General features: G+C 43.1%; 1 protein-coding gene and 1 long non-coding RNA gene across 3 annotated transcripts; one reads left to right on the top strand and one right to left on the bottom strand.

Annotated features, from left to right (window-relative positions):
• The first annotated feature begins 4,414 nt into the window (after positions 1–4,414).
• Positions 4,415–19,375, top strand: hsf4 (heat shock transcription factor 4). Its single transcript, XM_066685595.1, has 13 exons — positions 4,415–4,540; positions 8,068–8,176; positions 9,054–9,181; positions 9,301–9,425; positions 11,358–11,433; positions 11,556–11,623; positions 12,377–12,476; positions 13,303–13,427; positions 14,043–14,240; positions 14,446–14,554; positions 16,102–16,167; positions 17,387–17,532; positions 18,887–19,375. Exons 1-12 carry the CDS (start codon positions 4,415–4,417, stop codon positions 17,483–17,485), a joined length of 1,329 nt encoding a protein of 442 aa, XP_066541692.1. The 3' UTR covers positions 17,486–17,532; positions 18,887–19,375.
• On the bottom strand, positions 11,131–15,313 carry LOC136709989 (uncharacterized). Of its 2 annotated transcripts, none has more exons than XR_010804552.1 (3): positions 15,289–15,313; positions 13,981–14,203; positions 11,131–11,601 (listed from the first exon to the last, which is right to left on the bottom strand). It is a non-coding gene; the product is annotated as an uncharacterized lncRNA (long non-coding RNA). The 2 variants fall into 2 exon arrangements; XR_010804553.1 differs by having other exon boundaries at positions 15,263–15,312.
• Positions 19,376–21,356: the final 1,981 nt, after the last annotated feature.

Here is a 21,356-nt window from a genome sequence, read left to right as displayed (position 1 = left end):
AATCCACCACACTCCTCACAGACAGTCACCCGCATAGAAGCTGCTCAGACCCCTCCTGAAATTTTTCTAATACTGGAAGAGAATCGGTTACTTGTCTCTGAAAATTTCTTCTGGGAAACAAATTGTCTTCCTCTATAGAAGTCTTTTGGCACCTCTTGTAAAATGTGTGTGTTTACCTCAACAACAAAATGCAGCACAAGCATTCTCACTGCATATCCATCTGACCCTTCACCTACGTACATTCACCCTTTCACTCTTCACCTACTGTTGTTCTCTATTTACCGAGCTTGTGCTTTGTGTTATAGCTGCCTGAATAGACAGCCCCTGCCTTTTGGGGATTATGATGGTGTAGGGGCTTGTGGTTAAGAACAAGAGCATTGATCTGATACAGAGCACTCGAGCAGGCCATTAGGAGCTTTCTTCTAGGAGGGAGAAGACGTTATGGCAAAGAGACACTGAAATTAAAGACAATTTCATCTCTGTGAAATCACCTCAAACTGGGCTGTGTCAGCAGTACACACAAACCTCCTTTTAGAGGAAACCCACGCAGACACAGAGGGAACACACCACACTCCTCACAGACAGTCACCCGGAGGAAACCCACACAGACACAGAGAGAACACACCACACTCCTCACAGACAGTCACCCGGAGGAAACCCACACAGACACAGGGAGAACACACCACACTCCTCACAGACAGTGAAGGACCCTGGAGCTGTGTGAGAGTGACACCACCCGCGGTGCCATCGCTTTACAGTCTGTTGTGCATTAATTAGAAATTCAACACTGACACTGATATTGAAAAACCGATAGCACAGAAGTCTCCAATGAGATTTTCTTTTACTCACACACTCTCTGTCTTCACCAGACTGCTGCGTCCAATAATCTCTCTTTCAGAATCCATCTGAGACTGAAACTGAAGGGCTCCGTTGCATCTAAATGCAAATATAAGTGACACAAAATAAGGTTTTGTGGAAGTGACACCCAATAATTACTCGCTTGCCAGTCACAGCACATTCAGTACTTCTGTTAGCATGCCTTATGTTAGATCACTGAAACACTTTCAGCCTGTTCTTAATAGCCCGATAAAACACTTTCAGCCTGTTTTTGTCGATTTGTGCTCTGTTATTATGCTTCAACATATAAACACATCCTCATCTCAGCCTCAGTCTCATTCTACATGTGTCCTTCTCCACAGCAGGAGCCTCCCTGTCAGCTAGCCAAAGGAAAATCCAGGGCATCTGGCCATGAAAAATCCCCACAAGCAACATCAAACTCTAATGGCCACTCAAGCTCCTGAGAAAGAGTGGTCTCAGACTGATGTAGTACATCTCATACAGTGGTTACACAAAGCCTGTTCCAGAGGAATACACCCGTAAAAGCCATGCTCCACAGGCCACATAGGGTGAAATGTTTAGCCCTAGGCCATGGAGGCAAGTTTAGAGGGTCGTACATATGCTTAGCATATCGAAACGCTGACTATGGACTTTAATCCTGTGTAACTCAGAGGCAGTCTTTACTCACACTTAATTGAATCAGCTCCTGACCAGAGGGACTGAAGAAGCTTTCAGCATTTGCATTTGACCTCAGCCGCTGCACCCTCCAGGAAGGCTATTCACTTATTCATCATCTCGAAGGAGAGCCAGCCTTAATCAAGCGCTCCAACTAAATAAACTTCTAGAACAAGGCAGTTTGGGTTATTTTTCGTGTATGTCTTGATTTAACTGGTCTAAATACAACCCCCTACTTATTTAATGATTACAAAATTAGCCTCCTCATTAAAGTAGGTGATGCCTGTGTAGTATATTTGAACATGTCAGTATCCCTCATACACCTACATACCCTATGACCTGACCCATTTCCTCGCTGATATAAAGGATGGTGAGCCTAGAAGCCTCTGACTATGCTGCTTTTTTTCTAATGGGTCTAATTATAGTGGCAATCAATAGCCCAGCATTTGATGTAAGCGTACACTCTTTATTCTAGGTCCCTCTGCTGGCTGTGATTGGTAATGACATTCTGAATTCAGTTTTCAGCAGTCTAGTAGTTGTTGTGGTTCAGTAAACACACTGTTAGTAAGGTTTTACAAGCTGTGGGATTACATTGCAAAAATGTCCTGATCACATTCACAACACGTCTTTGTGATGAGGTGTCGACTCACAAAGAGTCGATACTTTAATTCCAAAGCGTCTAGGAATGAGTATCAACTCTTGGTAAAGGATTCAGAGAGTCGAAACGTTTAGAGTCGACTCAAGCCCGTTCCCATATTTCAACATATTTTGAACGTACAGAATTTACTCTAAGAGAGGGTAAGGTTTATACAAGTTAAATTCTGGTTATTTGTATTTGATTTTTAAACTATAATTAAGCGAAATTCAAATGCTTGTTAGGAGCTCACATTTTGTATACACATTATAACTATCTGCAGTACTCTGTGGCCTGGATGTGCTGCACAAAGCAAGATTTTTCTGTTCAGCCACAAGCAAGCCCAAAATCAGCCTGTCCAATAGGAATAAAGCTGAAGGAAAGACTTATGAGAACAAGGGATAGACAAACTTTTGGATTAAAGCTAGGGTGACCAGCTGAGATAGTGAAAAATAGGACAAAGGGGGGGGGGGGGGGGCGATGAGCTCTCCCCTCGCTGCCGTTGTATTCTTAGCTGAACCTGTGTGTGCTTTTAGGTCCTTTACACTCTTATTTACTACACAAAACATGGGAATTTCTTTTTTTAATTCATCCGAGAACTTACATTTACGTTTCAGAATAGCTGCTCGAGATGAGGGTGGGTACATGAGCTTTGCCTGAGGTAAACAAGGACTACTGACGTGCAGACTGACCAATTAAATGTTTACACAGAAGGTTATCGACCAATAACGGTAGCTCTACAGTCACCCCGTCCAATCAAAAGATTTTAGGCTACTTCACCACGCCCCCTTCTCACTCAAGTGAACCAATCGGAGTAGGGGAGGGCGGGACTAGTTTGTGAACGAAACTTCTCGAAGTTCTATGTAAACTCTAGAAAAACACAATCCCGGACATTTTTTAAGTCTAAAAAAGAGGACATGTCCGGGTAAAAGACGACGTCTGGTCACTCTATTATACACATTATAACTATCTGCAGTACTCTGTGGCCTGGATGTGTTGCACAAAGCAAGATTTTTCTGTTTAGCCACAAGCAAGCCCAAAATCAGCCTGTTCCAATAGGAATAAAGCTGAGGGAATGTCCTGTGAGAACAAGAGATAGACCAACATTTGGATTAAAGGGAAAGTTGTGGGGAAACGCAGCTCTTGTTTGGAGGTGGCTGAAGCTTAACTTGTCTGTACGTTTGGAGACAGTTCCACCTTAAGTGATCCGAAACAGACAATATTACCCACCTATGGAGCAGGAATAGAGCAATATCCTCATCTCTGTTTGTGATTTCTCCAACATCTGGAGTTCTCTCTGTCGTCTAAAAATACCCCACATGTCTCTGCTATGGGCAGAGAGAGAGCTCTATCTACATTTTAGTATTTAGTAAGTGTAGGAATTTGCCTTGTGCCTTCTTTAAAAAGGTGTAATGATTTAATGACTGGAATACCGGACCGAGACAATTAGTTTTTCTACTCTTTCACAGACACTGGGGCTGTAAAGTAAAGTAGCAACTGGTGAGGAAACATCTGAATTTTATACTGTGAGGAGTGTTTTTGATTACTCATGTTGGTAGGTGGATACGTGAAATTCTCCAGAAATGTGAGTGTGTGAGACTGTCCACAGCGAGTGTGTGATGGACTGGTGCCCTGTCCAGGGTGTGTTTGTCCCTTGTACTCAGTGTTTTTGGTTAGGCTCTGGATCCTGATCAGAATAAAGTGGTTACAGAGAGTTAATAAATAAATGAATGGATGAATGAATGAACAAATTAATAATGATTGGAAAACTGTGTATAAAGTAAAGCTGTCAATCTTACCTTTTCTGAACTTGAATAATAAAAATCTGTGGTCATGTTTCTGAAGAATAAACATAACTGGTTTGACAACAAGACACACACACACACACACACATACACACACAGCTGCGCAGCTCACTCATCACTACCCTGCACAGGTTGTGTTGGAGCATTGTGCTTTTTGGAGTGACAGTGAAGTATTATTCTAGGCTTTGTGTGGTGGCACATTGTTCCTGCGCTGCCTCTTTTGTTGAAGGAGCAGTGATGCTGTGGGCCTTTATGCTGACTCCAGCCTGGGGCAGTGACACAGCCTGATATGGCCAGAGGGAGAGTGAGAGGTACAGAGATTCAGAGAGAGGGAAAACATCAGCAGCTCAGGGGCTCAGAGAGCAGAGAAGTGGAGATGGATTGAGGAATTTTTGGGGAAGCAGAGACACATTCTCACTACACAAACACTGCTCAGCGACAGAAACCCAAGGCCAGCGCAGCCATGCAGGAGTCCCCAGGATCTATAGGTGTGGACGGAGGCTATGCCAGCAACGTGCCTGCTTTTCTCACCAAGCTGTGGACTCTGGTGGAGGACCCAGAAACCAACCACCTGATCTGCTGGAGCACCGTGAGTCAACCCTGACACTTCACTCGGGCAAATAGCGAGCAACTAAACCCAGCACTGTTTACAGCATAAAGAAACATCACCGGCATTGGAAGGTTCTAGATGGTGTTTTTTTCATGTGATACAAAAGACACCGGTTCCTGATTTTGACTGAATATGCGGTACTGTTTAAATCATCTGAAAAAGGAGATTTAAAAAGCTAGGTATCTGAGCAGTAAGAGTTTCTTTTCTCAGAGAAAAATAAAAATAAATAATAATATTAGAATAAAAACACAATTATTCCAAACTCTGTGTGTGAATGTGTTCTCTCCAGATCTCTCCTCGTGGGAGTCCAGTATTCGTCTAAACCCCTAGTTTTACCACTTAATAAATACTCCATTGTGTTAAATCAACTGCGCTGTTGATTGAACAAACCCGTGCGATCAAGGAGAACATCTGGAAACAACTACTACTTAAAATATACACATACTTTCATTGTATTCATGTTTTTGTATTTATTTTAACTGTCATTTTTTATGTCATTATTTTCAATAATTATTATTATTATTATAATTATCTTAGGTGCCTAAGACTTTAGCACAGAGCTGTAGACTGCAGCACTGTTTAAAAATGTGGAGCAGTTAATCTGTGATATTTAAATTCTATATATTTATGACAAAGTGTATATTTAAAAAGTGTAAATTCACTCTCATGTCAATGATAGGACATATAAATCTTTGCAAATATAACTAGTTTAACAATGTATAACAATCTAAAGGTCATTTTTCAGGGTCATCACTTTTTAAAGCCACATTCTGGATGTTCATTTCATTTCCCACAATTTCATTTTTAATTCTGTACAGTTTTCTCTGTCTCTTTAGAAACTTCTACTGTTCCATTCATCCTTCTGGATGTAGCTTACTGCACCCCTCCCCCACCCCCCAACACACACACACACTTTTCTAATAGTTTTTTGGAACTTTAAAGATAAGTTAGAGAGAGAATTAGATTTAAATCATTTTTATACAGTTATGTGCAATTATGTGTGTGTCTTTTATATAAAAAGGATTGGTTCTGTTTTTTTTGAAACAGTAATTCCAATAATTTGAAGTGTATTGTAGATGCAGTAATAATATACTGTGCTTGTGTTTGGCTGATTTTTTTTGGTTTACCGCAATAACAACAGCACACAAAGGTTCTGCATTCAGGCTCAGATGCCCTCTGTGGAGCATAACACTGTTATAAAAGAGGGTCCTTCAAGGGTTCTTTAGGAAAGTCTGTGGTTCTGTTTTGGACCGTGAGTCCTATACAGAACCATTTGCATTAGTAAATGTGTTGTATGAGGTTCTGTGGCACCAAAAAGGCTTCTTCAATTTGTACAATGTCCAGCTTGTTACAATAGAAGAAATCCTTTTGGTGCTTCATAGAGTTTTCGTCACATTCTCCACCCACGTGAAGACCATTTCACAGGGCAGTGGTTCTGTATAGAAACCACGGCTCTAAAGAGAACCATTGCCTTTACTACAGAACACTTGAAGAACCCTGTTTTTTAAAATATTGTCAGCGTAGTCGGTGGTCTCTAAAAGTAGAAATCTATCATAGATAGGGATGGCCATTTACATGAACATATTTATATCAATGTCTTCTGTTTTACACTACATTGTCTTAGTTGTCTGTGCTGCAGTCAGTAAAAATAACCCTGCCCCAGGTTTACTTTAGCAGTTGTCCTCAAGAAAGCTTCTCGTCATCACCTTCAGAGCAATAGCTGTTATTTTCACTGCGGGAGTCTTCATCACACGTCTGAAATTTCACACCACTGAACTGGGTGTTTTTATCCTGTTGAATGCTCAGCAGCACATCTGAGAACTGCATTGAAAAATAGCATCTCCACTTAATTTCTGGCCTACAATCTATTCTCAGAATCATATTCTTGTTGTAGTCCTGTCCTGAGTGTGTTCATACCCATGCCCAATTATTCTGTGTTGGCTCTGAACCCAAAGTGACCCTAATCAGGATGAAACGGTTCCAGAAGATGAATAAATAAATGAGCTAATTAGGAAGACCTAAAATCGTAGTTTTACTTCTCTCATTTTACACCTATAAAAGCTAAAGAGCAGAGAGAAAAGCACTGCTGTTAAATAAGACTGTTTTATATTCATTCATTCATTCATTCATTATCTGTAACCACTTATCCAGTTCAGGGTCCCGGAATCATTGGGCGCAAGGCGGGAATACACCCTGGAGAAGGAAACCCACGCAGACACAGAGAGAACACACCACACTCCTCACAGACAGTCACCCGGAGGAAACCCACGCAGACACAGGGAGAACACACCACACTCCTCACAGACAGTCACCCGGAGGAAACCCACGCGGACACAGGGAGAACACACCACACTCCTCACAGACAGTCACCCGGAGGAAACCCACGCAGACACAGGGAGAATACACCACACTCCTCACAGACAGTCACCCGGAGGAAACCCACGCAGACACAGGGAGAACACACCACACTCCTCACAGACAGTCACCCGGAGGAAACCCACGCAGACACAGGGAGAACACACCACACTCCTCACAGACAGTCACCCGGAGGAAACCCACGCAGACACAGAGAGAACACACCACACTCCTCACAGACAGTCACCCGGAGCTGTACTCGAACCCACAACCTCCAGGGACCTGGAGCTGTGTGACTGCACCACCGTGCCACCCACGGTTTTATATTTTGCGTTAAATATAAGAATATGAAAGTTGTATTTTTGTCTTATCAGGTGAGAAGATGATGTTGTCTAATTGTAATAGATATTGTGGTGTTTGTGTTGATGAAGGTGTAGGAAATGCAGTGAACAGAATATCACAAAGGCTATAACAGGCAAATGAAAGCACAAGCCCAGCACTTAAACACACCCAGAAACACAGGGGGAAGAAGTATGAGGACAGTTGGTTACTGAACAGAACTCAGCCTAGTGTCAAAAGACCAAAAAATACATGAAAAGACAAAAACCCCATCAAAATCAGGAAACCACATAACAACAACAAAGTCTCTGCTTTTACTGGGGTGCAGGGCATGATGGGAACATGGAGCCTGTGGCACCTCTGCTGTATGTACACTACTGTGCCTCTGTGTACCTTTATAAGAGAAAACAAATGAAGTAAAGGTGGTACAGAGATACTAAAGGAAGCATTGCTGCCACAGACCTCCAGGGTCCTGGGTCACTGTCTGTGTAGTGAGGAGTGTAGTGTGTTCTCCCTGTGTCAGTGTGGGTTTCCATAGTCCACAGTCCAAACACACACATGGTTAGGTAGGTAGGCTGTGTGAAATTGTCCATGGGTCCATGTGTGTGTGTGTAAGGCACGGGTGTGAGTGTGTGGGTGGTCTCGCTGTATGACAGCCAATCATTGATTGGTTAAAGATCAATCCTCAGCATCAGATCAATGTAAATGAATAAACAAATAAAATACTAAGTGCCCAGATAGACGTCTTTACATAGTATTGCAAGTTACCCGATATCAGTGAAGCTAAAACATCTCTTGTTTCTTTCCTCTAGACTGGAACCAGCTTTCACGTGTTTGACCAAGGCAGGTTTGCCAAGGAGGTTCTGCCCAAATATTTCAAGCACAACAACATGGCCAGCTTTGTGCGTCAACTCAATATGTGTATGTATTTCACCTGACGAACATTTTCCAGCCTCCAGATCTGACGTGTTTAACACTCTACGTTTACTAAGAGAACCTCTAATTTCAGTGAAAGATCTATGTTTATTGTAATCATGGACAGGGGTTTCTGCACAGATACGCAGGCGTATGATCAGTGGGGGTCAGCGAGGGGTCACGATAGGAAGTGATCGTGTATAGCCACTCTCTTGGTTTAATAATATTTTTCAGTATCCTTTGTTTTAAAGGGAACATATTATAAAAACCTCACTTGTTCAGCACATGCGTACACTATTGTGTGACTCTGGAGACAACCAAACTACACACTGTGTAACCAGAACACACAGGCGATTTTCTGTGTGCTGCCCAAGTTAGAAACACTGGATGCGTTCTGATCTCGCTTCTGACGTCAAGTGCAGAGACAATAGAATTGCCCCGTCCCTTCATCTGAATCTCTCCAATAAATGCGCTGGACCCGTGTTTACATGAGAACACAAAGAGCAAAACCAACACAAGGAGCGCCAAGAAAAAATTGCACTGAGAAAACAAGAAATGAGAAGAAAGAGAACCAAACGAAAACGGCTAAAAGACAGAGCTTCTGCTCCTTGCTCCTCACTGTTGTGCGCTCAGGTTTAGGTGAATAGCATGCAGCTCATTATTATTTAAAGGAACAGGAGCTGAAATCGGTCGTTTTGAACAGGACTGTTTAGACAGGGGGTGAATGCTGCTGTGGAGTTTGATCTTTGTGGTATTTTGACCAAACGTCGTTAGGCTGTGTCTCTATGTGTCTCACATTATGAATGTGAACTGAAATGTTATTTTAATAATCAGTCTCCATTATGGAAACATTGTGTGTGTGTGTGTGTGTGTCTTTCTTCAGATGGCTTCAGGAAGGTGGTGAACATAGAGCAAAGTGGCCTGGTGAAGCCAGAGAGAGATGACACAGAGTTTCAGCATCTCTACTTTCTCCAAGGTCACGAGCATCTTCTGGAACACATTAAACGCAAGGTGTGATGCATTTGCGACTGCACGGACCCTCTGGTATCGCTGGGGTCGTATTAACTCCTTCACTTGTACTACGAGAAGCTGCTTCAATAAAAATGATGTTATATGCTTTGCCTTCTAAGGTGTCCATAGTGAAGAGTGAGGAGACTAAGGTCCGACAGGAGGACTTGAGTAAACTCCTGTATGAAGTGCAGGTGCTGCGCAGCCAACAAGAGAACATGGAGTGCCAGATGCAAGATATGAAACAGTGAGAGCCCAAAACAAGTACAACACATACACACACACTCACACTCTCTCTCACACACACACACACACACACACACACACACTCTCTCACACACACACACACACACACACTCACACTCTCTCACACACACACACACACTCACACTCACACACTCTCTCACACACTCACACATACACACACACACACTCTCACACACACACACACATACATTAACTATTGAAATGAAAGGTTCCTGGATCATTATTGGGTTGGACACATGGATATGGTTAAGGGCAAAAACATTAGTTTAAAATATTAATTTATAAAACATATAATACATTTATAAAACAATTGTTATTAGTTGAACAAATACATTTATATTAGAAAAATATACATGCTTTAAAATCTGGGCTTGTTTGTGTCGAGTCGTTTGTTTTACAGAGAATATGTATTACTTCTTCAAATACATTTTAAAGAATATTAGGTGTAATGTATCATTGTTATTCAAATTTGAAACATTTGTCTGGTCTTTTTTTTCTCATTTTATGGTAAATTTTGTGTAATATTCAACATTACAACTGTTATTTTATTCAACAAAAAACCCTAAATATTTAACTATTAATTCACTACATTCACAAAATTACACACAATGTTATCCCCAAAAAGAGAAAAAAACAATCACGTTTTTGCTTTTTCCTGATGGAACTTATAACGAATACATTCATTCTTTCATTCATTGTCTGCAAACCTTATCCAGTTCAGGGTCACGGTGGGTCCAGCGCATACTCGGAATCACTGGGTGCAAGGCGGCACCCTAGAGGGGGCGCCAGTCCTTCACAGGGCAACACACACACACACACACAAAGGCTTGTCCCCTTTACTTCATATGAATCTATCAGCTGTATATTCATTTGCACTCTTTTGTACAGTATACAGAGGAGTGTGGTGTGTTCTCCCTGTGTCTGCGTGGGTTTCCTCCGGGTGACTGTCTGTGAGGAGTGTGGTGTGTTCTCCCTGTGTCTGCATGGGCTTCCTCCGGGTGACTGACTGTGAGGAGTGTGGTGTGTTCTCTCTGTGTCTGTGTGGGTTTCCTCCGGGTGACTGTCTGTGAGGAGTGTGGTGTGTTCTCTCTGTGTCTGTGAGGAGTGTGGTGTGTTCGCCCTGTGTCTGCGTGGGTTTCCTCCGGGTGACTGTCTGTGAGGAGTGTGGTGTGTTCTCCCTGTGTCTGCGTGGGTTTCCTCCGGGTGACTGTCTGTGAGGAGTGTGGTGTGTTCTCTCTGTGTCTGCGTGGGTTTCCTCCGGGTGACTGTCTGTGAGGAGTGTGGTGTGTTCTCCCTGTGTCTGCGTGGGTTTCCTCTGGGTGACTGTCTGTGAGGAGTGTGGTGTGTTCTCTCTGTGTCTGTGTGGGTTTCCTCCAGGTGACTGTCTGTGAGGAGTGTGGTGTGTTCTCCCTGTGTCTGCATGGGTTTCCTCGGGGTGACTGTCTGTGAGGAGTGTGGTGTGTTCTCCCTGTGTCTGCATGGGTTTCCTCCGGGTGCTCCGGTTCCCTCCCACAGTCCGAAAACACACGTTGGTAGGTGGAGTGTCCATAGGTGTGAGTGTGTGAGTGAATGTGTGTGTGTGTGTTGCCCTGTGAAGGACTGGTGCCCAGGTAGGCTCTGGACCCACCGCAACCCTGAACTTGATAAGGGTTACAGATAATGAATGAATGAATGAATAATCTGCATTATGTGGAAGTTCTATTAAATTCTAAATTCTTTATTTTTTTAAAGGTGTTCTCTAAGGAAACATCCACTGAATGGGTCTTTTGTTTTTTATTTTAAAGAGCAGAAAGCTAAAAATCACAGTCCCCCATTTCTCTAAACTTCTCCCTCACCTCTCTTTCTCTCTCTCTCGCTCTCATATCCTTCTCTTTTGTGCTCTGTTCCTTTATTTCCCCTCCTCTCTGTTTAGGCAGAATGAGGTGCTGTGGAGGGAGGTGGTGTCATTGAGGCAGAACCACACACAGCAGCAGAAAGTGATGAATAAGGTGAGGAACACAACATATGATTTTGTCCTGAGGGGGAGAGTGTTGTGTGTGTGTGTGTGTGTGTTAGTTCAACGCAGTTCAGTAATGCTGAATCACGCTCTGGCTCTCTGCTCTGTTATTAGCTGATTCAGTTCCTGTTCAGCCAGATGCAGCCCAGCACACCCAGCACTGTTGGAATAAAGAGAAAACTGTGAGTATATACACAGTCTCTCTCTCTCTCCCTCTCTCTCTCTCTTAAACACACACACACACACACACCGTTTAAGATAAAGCAGTTGTTTGGAATATACAGATGGACACATTTACCCACAAACAGAAAATAGCAAATCAACATTGCGAGGCTCTAATAAACACTGCAGTGTGAACGGCCAACTCAGCTGGATATGGTCAGGTCAGCTGACACAATTCACTGGTCCAGCTGGCCTGAATGGAGCTGAATGCTGAATCAGACCTACTGAGTGCTGGCCCTCACACACGCGCACACCACCCCACTGAACCACAGCGCATGACCCTCTACCCTCTATGAAGAAGTGCACCGTCAGCTGGTGTGACCCGTGAGAACAAATCGGGTGAGAGGGAGGACAAGGCCCAGTAACATACTGCACAATGCTGCAACTCTCATTCACCGCACCAGTGTGAATTCTCAGGTGTTTACACACGAAACAATGACATATCTGCCTCGATTATACTTTCAGATGAAGAGCTTCAGCTCGTTTAACTTTCTCCCCAAGCATGTGAGCTGTTGCATCCTACAGTTACACTATAATTACACTAGCATGCCACCAGGTGGTGATAGAGAGGACATATTCGGGGTAGTCATTCTGAACAGTCTTCTGTAGATTTGAAAGTTGTTTGCTTGCGTGCAATGATTTATATCAGTTACGGTAGAGCTTGGCATTGTATCTAGTATTATACACATGGTACAAATGCTGCTGTCTCTCAGGCCTCTCATGTTGGATGATGGTTCCTCCACACCACCTGCTTCTAAATTCAGCCACAGTCGCTCCATGGAGCCAATGCAGGAGCCCTTCTATATCCAGTCGGTAAGTTAGTGACAGCATACAATATGTATGTGTTTTAGATTATACATTTCTTATTGTTTAAGGTCAGCTGTAGCCCCAAATACAAATCTTATCTGTGACTTTCAACAGCTTTTACTTATATGACATGTATTAGAATACACAGATTCCCCATATACAAACACTGTAATGGATCAGACACAGCAGTGCTGCTGGAGTTTTTAATCCCCTCAGTGTCTGGACTGAGAACAGTCCACCGACCAAAAACATCCAGCCGACAGCGTCCTGTGTCACTGATGAAGGACTAGAGGACGAGCGACACACACTGTGCAGCGGCAGATCAGAGCTACTGTCTCTGACTTTACATCTACAAGGTGGACCAACGAGGGAGGAGTGTCTCACAGAGTGGACAGAGAGTGGACACAGGGTTTAAAAACTCCAGCAGCACTGCTGTGTCTGATCCACTCTACACGAGCACAACACACACTAACACACCACCACCACGTCAGTGTCACTGCAGCGCTGAGAATGATCCACCACCACATCACACCTGCTCTGTGGGGGGTCCTGAGCGCTGAAGAGTAGGGAGAAAGGGAGATAACAAGTGTGCAGAGGAACAGATAAAGTATGTACCTTTTTGAGGTATGTGCAGGTATGAAAATATATCAGGTATCTGCATGGGGCTTAGGTTAACTGATGTGAAACTGACCATCTGGTCTCTAAAGTGTATCAAATATCATTGAAATGTACTTCTGCTTCCATAACAATGGTAGAAAATGTTCTCTCTGAAAATAAAGCAAGACTTTGACTGAAATGCTCAGACGTACTCATGTTCCTCTCCCGCTCTCAGCCATCCACAGAGGCTGCCTCATGTTCCACTAGCAACACAATGACAGGAGGACCAATCATCTCAGACGTCACTGAGATGTCACAGCCCAGTGTCATGGCTATGCAAATGCAGGCAGACGAGTCACGGTATGCTTTTTCATCTTTACCATTTAAAAGAGACATATTATAAAAAACACATTGGGATCTGGAGCCCACCAACACACACACTGTGAGACAAGACCATGCAGTTAATTCTTTGCAGGGCGCCTAAGTCTGAAAACGTGGGATAAAACACATCATTGTAGAAGGCAGAGACTTAAGGCAGTGATGTTAAACACAGAACAACAAACACAACAAGCACTGGGAATTAAGAGCATTGAGTAAAAAGAAGAAATAACTGAATGTAAAAGAAAGAAAACCAAGCACAAACGGCTTAAAACCAGATCTTCTGCTCCTCGCTCCTCACTGCTGTGCGCTCGGGGTCGGGGTGAACAGCGAGCGGCTCGTTATCATTTAAAGGAACGAGGGCTGAAACCAGCCGTTCGGGACAGGGGTTGCTTTAACATTTATGCGCTCAACATTTCCACTGGCCACACATTGTTTTCTGAAACTGTGAGAAGCATTGTTCAAAAACATAAGGTCATTGTTTGTGAATTTTACATTTTAAACTTAAAAATATATATTTAAATATGTGCCTCACCATGACAATCCATGACCACAGGTCCACGCGTGTAATAGCACACTTTCCTATTCCTGTTCCAGGGAGAAGTGTCTGATGCTAATTAAGGAAGAGCCGGTGAGTCCAGGAGTTCGTGGGCGGGGTGAGGGCATGTCACTTGGCTCCTGTGAGGTGTGTGCTGAGCCCCCCGTCCTCCCTGTAGCCATGGTACAGTCCGTCCTGGAGGGTCGAGAAACCACAGGCTCTGGAGAGAGGAGGGCCAAGAGGACAATGATTGACAGGTCAGTGCACTACGGTCCTGGAAGACCACGGTAACTGTTGATAGATTTATTTGTTTGAAATCTTTTATATCTGATTTGTAAACCCTGTATTGTGGTTTTATTTCTGTTATATTTATAGGTGAGTTATGATGCTATGTGAATGAGATGCTAATATTGTGGGCCCTTTAATTGTGGTGTAATTCTGCCCTTTGTTTGTGTGTGTTAGACCAGAGATGTCTGATGCGGTGGAAAATGTTGACATGAGTCTTGAGGAACTGCAGCTTCTCCTCAGGAGCCACCAGCAGAGTATAGAGCCCAGCGCTGCTGCTATGGATGTAAGTATGTCACAGTCCAAGAGAGCAATTAGCCTCACACTCCGGGTGGATAGGGTGGCTCTCCCTCCTCTACACCTTTCAGTATGATGTTAACTAATGCATACATCTGCTGCTGCTGTAAGTCAGACTCAGGACCAAAAGGTCACTTGTTTGATCACCAGGAAAAACGGGGAGGAGGGGAATACAGTCATTTACAAAGTACCACACTCGAGTGTTACAAGGTCTTATCTGTTTCAGTCAAGTTGCCTTTTTTTGTAGCCTTAGTAACTGATCTGCACACCAGAAGCGGCAACCACAGCGCATGCCACATGCAATACACTTCGATATTAATCAGTGTAGCCTTTCGAACACCTGTTGATTGCAGAAATTGGGTCTGTTTTTGCAGCTTTTTATGCAGAAACAGTAGAAAAGTCAGTACTCTTACTGCATGCAAAAGCAGTGTGTCAGGATCGTGGGGCGGATTGACTGAGGTGGACACTTGCTAAAACACTGACTATTTACAACACAAGATAACAATACAGAGACAGACTAAGATAACTGGACAGAAATACTTAAACAAAGACTGACACAGAGACTTGGACAGGACGACCTGGACAGAGGGGCTTAGACAGAGAGAGGGAACTGGACAGACAAACCTACACAGATAGAGCTAAACAGAAATAAACAGAGTAAAGACACAGACATGAGACACAAGATACAAAGACTGACTTGGAGGGCATGAGAAACAGACAGACCAGAGAGCACAAAACGAAGGTGGAATGTCCAACAAAGAAGCACAGAGACAAGGGAACTTAAATGAACACCACAGACAAGGGACACCTGGACTGATAACGAGGGGGCGGGACTACAAATGACATCGACAAGGAGGAGGAAGAAAGGCGGGACATGGACAATAACAAACAGAGCCATGTGCTAATTGAGCACATGGCGGGGAAAACAGACACGACAGGACAAGGGCATGACACTATGGCACTGAACTTCCCGTGTTTTCTAAAACAGGAGAGTTTATTTATCTACTCCCATGACCAAAGGCACGAGGATTCCATATAAATGTCTCCTGTTTAAATCCTGTTTCCTAAAATGGGATGCGTTGGACAGCGACAGCTTTTTTAATTTCATTCCATCAACAGTCTTCTTCGTTTAGAATTACTGGACCAATTCTCCAAGAAATCATTAGTGAATGTGGACAGATATTTGGACTTAAATACTTTCATGTGGGAAAAGGCTGATTCACATTTCGGTCACATTATGATAATGTCCTTTATCGGCCCCAGGCTACAGCTGAGCAATGACAACAATAGCATACTGCAGAGTTAACAGAAATGACAGGGAGTGTCCTCCTCTGAGAATGCTGAAGTGTTCAGAGATAAGAAAGAAAAGATGTACTTTCATGCTTTTTAGAGGAAATGTGAAGTCGCCTTCACCCTTCCAGCACAGAAGCATCGTGTAAAGTGGGAGACTTAGCTGACAGGGCAACTGAGGGGGCATTTTGATTATTATTAATGTTTTCAAAAAGATTATTGCTGTAATGACCTTTGCTTTGTCAGCCTTTCACTTTTAGCTTGCCTGTGAACGAGTGGAACTTCACAGAGATGGACCCACATCTAAAATCGGTGAGTGGCTCCCTCAGTTTCACATAATATCAATCCTTAAGGATACTGGGTAAGATTTGGTATTCTTGCTCCTGGGCTCACGTTACAGATTGTAATTCACATTTACAGCACTGTCCTGAAATCAAGGAGGGGTGTGGTGTTTCCCTACCCTCCTTCAAAAGATACATGGTGCAGTTTCTGCAGTGCTGAGCCAGAATTAGCAACAACAGAGGCTCTATTCTCCCTGTTAGAGGTCAATTAAGCATCACAATAATTTAAGGCACAAGGAGGAAACCCACGCAGACACAGGGAGAACACACCACACTCCTCACAGACATTCACCCGGAGGAAACCCACGCAGACACAGAGAGAACACACCACACTCCTCACAGACAGTCACCTGGAGGAAACCCACGCAGACACAGGGAGAACACACCACACTCCTCACAGACAGTCACCCGGAGGAAACCCACGCAGACACAGGGAGAACACACCACACTCCTCACAGACAGTCACCCGGAGGAAACCCACGCAGACACAGAGAGAACACACCACACTCCTCACAGACAGTCACCCGGAGGAAACCCACGCAGACACAGGGAGAACACACCACACTCCTCACAGACAGTCACCCGGAGGAAACCCACGCAGACACAGGGAGAACACACCACACTCCTCACAGACAGTCACCTGGAGGAAACCTACGCAGACACAGGGAGAACACACCACACTCCTCACAGACAGTCACCCGGAGGAAACCCACGCAGACACAGAGAGAACACACCACACTCCTCTGTTTACTGTACAAAAGAGTGCAAATGAAATATACAGCTGATAGATTTATATGAACTAAAGGGGACAAGCCTTTCACAAACTCCACATAAGTATGTTTATTGCTGTGACAGGAGGACGGACATTCAGCTTGTTCATGCTCAGTAATTCACTACTGATGAGAAAGAAAATCCTTTTTGTTTTGTTTTGGAAATAAATGCATGTAGTCATCAGCTTTAGAAATTACATGTCTATTAGAGAGCACATATCTTAAGTCCCCCAATGGCCAATGGTTAAACTAAAACCTCCCATTTGACAACCCTCAATTCTGGGCTTAATTTATCTAGCTAACTGAGAAAACCTGATTTGTGGAAAAAACAAACAAACAAACAAACAAACAAACAAACAAACAAACAAAAAAAACAGTCCAGTTGAATCCATGTTTTCTGGCTGTGTATTGTATGTGCAGGAGTTGGCTAACATCCTCATCCCTGCTGCTGTGTCCCAGTACATGTTTCAGAGTCAGGAAGGAGAGGCCTACCCCACTGCTGGCTGTGAGGAACAGTGAGGGCCTGACACTGCAGCCGGCACAAGCTACTCCACCTACACCATCAGGTAACCATCCCTGCCGCTGAATCCAAGCCCTCTTTTAACCTTGTTCAACTTGGTTTCATCACTAGGACATGCTGCTTGTTCCAAAACTGAAAAAACCCATCCTTCTCAGGTCGACACCGGAGACACAACAGAGAACAGAACAGAAGTAGAAGTGAACTGATGACAGATGAAGGGGTTATAGTAATGTGGATGTTAGTGTTATATTAGTGATATATGAGTCTGAGGAAGGAGGAGGTGATCAGGGATTCTGTGTGAGTTAAAATTAGGTGCAGAGTTAATCTGAGATAAAACAGCACGGCCAAGCGTGATAGTGTAGATGAGACAAGGCCAGGATTTTATACAGGACACACATAGGGGCTGGATCAGGGCAACACCTGGAGAGCAGCAGGACATCTCAAAGCATGAGAGAGAGACAGGAGAAAGAAAACCACACCATGGGAACAAATAAAAATACAGAGGTTAATAGGTTCATGGTAAAGAACGGGCAAAATTGTCCTGCGAAAAAAAAAAGCTTCCACGGGTCAGGCAGGAGAACCCAGCAACAGACAGCTTTCTGGTAACTGCCAACACACTAACTAAAAGAGCTGTAGCTAAGGTCATATGACCGGGTTAATACAGAGCAGTGATAATATGAAAACCAGCTCAAACACCAATAGAGAAGGAGTAACCTGAAAGTGAGTGAATAACCAAAACCTTGTTTGAAAAGGTAAGTTTTTAACCTTGATTTAAAGATTGAGAGTGTGTCTGAGCCCCGAACAGTAACCGAAGGCTATTCCAGAGTTGAGGAGCTTTGTGAGAAAACGCTCTTCCTCCTGCAGTGTTTTTCTTAATGCGAGGAACTAAGAGTAGATGGGCATCCTATGAACGAAGTGTAAGTGACGGGCGATAAACCGTTTAGAGATTTATAAGCTAAGAGGAGTATTTTATAGTCAATGCGAAATTTTATGGTCAAATTGTCTAGCTCTAGGGAAGCTGTCTGTGTGTTCTCCCCGTGTCTGTGCGGGTTTCCTCCGGGTGCTCCGGTTTCCTCCCGTGGTCCAAAAACACACGTTGGTAGGTGGATTGGCGACTCTAAAGTGTCCGTAGGTGTGAGAATTGCCTCAGTCGAAATCAGGGTGTTAGTAATCTCAGAAGATGCCTTTTGTAGAAATGACAATCAGGGCAATGAACATTTAAGCCCTGTGGTGTTTAGCTACAGCGTCTTTGGTTAGCTGAGACTGTATTCATCTCCCAGCTGCTGTGTGAATGTGTGAATTCCTTTAATGGTCCTTAAACCTTATCTTTAAAGGTTCATTTACAAAAGGAAAGGTGAAGAAGGTGTCCACTGGTTAATCATTTTGCTTCTCTCTGACAGATCTTGGTGAATGCATGGCCTGTGGATGACAGATTGTCCGCACATCCGTTCAAGAAGTAGGGCCCAATGCGATTTCAGGGTCGTGGCTGTGAAAGCGAGAAGACGTTGGGTTGTGACAGTCGGATGTTCATCGGCCAGAGTTTCACACAGAGATCCTTTATCAGCTGTGGATTACAAAAGCACACCATGAAGATTTGAACTGATTTAGCTGCTCAAAGAGATTCCAGTGTTTGCATTTGGAGACGTGCAATTAAAAAGCGAACATCTGCATGAACAAGACGAGGACTGAAGCCACTGGTAGAGAGACCAACTGGGATCCAGATGGTATCCAAAGGACCTTGTCCTTGTGAGAGATGAAAATCTCACCTCCACTGAGAACTGCAACACTTCAGTCCAATCCTTGCCTGAGTGGTGGTGAGCGTTTCTCTGCTGAGGTAACCACATTTCTGCCATTGTGACGAGGGAGTATATGCATCACTGCATAAAAATATGGCCCGGGTTTGAATGCACTTTAGTCTGTGAGTTGGAGTTACTGCTTGTGGGGCTGGGGTTTCATTTCTAATATTTGGTTGTAAATACAAATTGATATATATTTTCATTTTGATGGAGCACACACACTATATTTGTTTTTGAATATATCTATATATATTTATAGGCATTTAAATAGTTTTACTACTATTATGTACGTATTAATGTGAGAGGTCTAGGGACTTATAAAGTAGACCTCATTTTGGAAGAGAGAACTGAAACAATGCACTGCTTCTTTGCACAATTTTGTGTCTTTATTTACTCAATAGTAAACCCTTTATCGACATATTGAGGCACACAGTATCTGTGTGCGCTAAAGTCATTTTAGTGGAAAGTACATCCTTTCTGAATTGACATAACCCTCTGGTATACTGATAGATATTATATTGTCAGAAGATCGACAAAACAGAGTCCGAATTTATCTTGAAAACAAGCAACTGAAACAGCAAACTGAGCACTATCTAATGACTTTAGCCTGAGCCTGAACTTAATTTATGTTAATTATATTTGCTGCCAAATTTAGCAGATGACTTTGATGTAGTTCTATTTTTTGTGGCAATGGTTTTGAGGTTTAGAAATTCCCCCAAGAAATGTATTATTCAAAATTCATTAGATCTTTAAACAGACGTCCTTTTACTTTACTAAACATAGCACAAAAATGTAGTAAATTTGTGTTTGGTTGATTATTTCTTTGTTGTACCAATGCTTCTTGGCAATGAACCTTATACCGCCGGAAAGCCTGTTAATTTCCCTTCTAAATGGTGCCACATTTGTAAGGAACATGTATTTGTGGGATGAGCAGCAGAGCTGGGTATGTGGGTTGCGCCCATGAATAATTTACCAAATCCTCGCTGCTGATGCCAAATGGCTTATTCAGCCATTAACTCATTTGGTGGGTGGTGAACTGGATGATTGAAGTTTGAATTTATTAATTTAACAAACAGAAGCCTCAGTAGCGTGTGGAAGAACCACACACAGCCACAACAGCCTTCAACTCATCCTCATGCTGGTCACCAGCCTGGTCACACACTGCTGTGGGATGGCATCCCATTCTTCAACCGGCATTTGTCGCCCGAGCTGATCCCACAAGTGTTCAATAGGGTTGAGGTCAGGACACTGGCAGGCCATTCCATCCACTCCACTCTCACATTCTGGAGGGAGTCTCTGATAAACCCCGCTCGTGTTGGCGAGCGTTGTCATCTTAGAAGATAGAGTTCGGTCTCAGACTGTGGAGGGACAGACTTTTCCAGTGAGGGAGATTCCGCCCCACACCATCACACAGAATAATCCGCTTGGCTTTGGCAGAGGATTTGGCTAATTTTTCACGGGCACAACCCACATACTCAGCTCTACCGCTCATCCCACAAATACATGTTCCTTACAAATGTAGCACCATTTAAAAGGGAACTGCACAGGCTCCAACGGTATAAGATTTATCTCCAAGAAGCATCGTTACAACAAAGAAATAATCTACAAACACAGGTTTCCTTAGTTTTTGTACTATGTTTAAATATTGTGTGTTTTTCAAATAAACAAACTATGGTTTATATACAGTTCATTGCAAAAAATATATATATAAACACACACACACATGCAAAATGTCTATATTAGTCTTAAAGACATTTATCTGGACAATAACTGTTTTTTCTTAAACAGAAGATAACAGTAGAATAAATTCAAACAAACATTAATGAATTCAGCATTTTTGTTTGTTTGTTTGTTTTCTAGAAGGGTGTTAATATTGTGTGAGGTAGTTAGAGGAACACTGGTTTAGTTACAGATTTCTCCTTGAAGCCTCGGGACAGTACTCCACGTACCGAATGCTAACTACAAATAACACTGCCCTTCCTCGAGGATAGCTTTTGGAAAAGGTTAGAAAAAGCCTACAGAAATTTCTTATTGCGTTAATGTAATTTGTATTTGTTTTAATGTTAGTTCTTTA

The sequence above is a fragment of the Hoplias malabaricus genome, chromosome 11 (assembly GCF_029633855.1).
Source record: "Hoplias malabaricus isolate fHopMal1 chromosome 11, fHopMal1.hap1, whole genome shotgun sequence".
Lineage (NCBI taxonomy): Eukaryota > Metazoa > Chordata > Actinopteri > Characiformes > Erythrinidae > Hoplias > Hoplias malabaricus.
The sequence above is the reverse complement of the archived record's forward strand: the minus strand, read 5'-3'. Positions and strand labels throughout refer to the sequence as shown.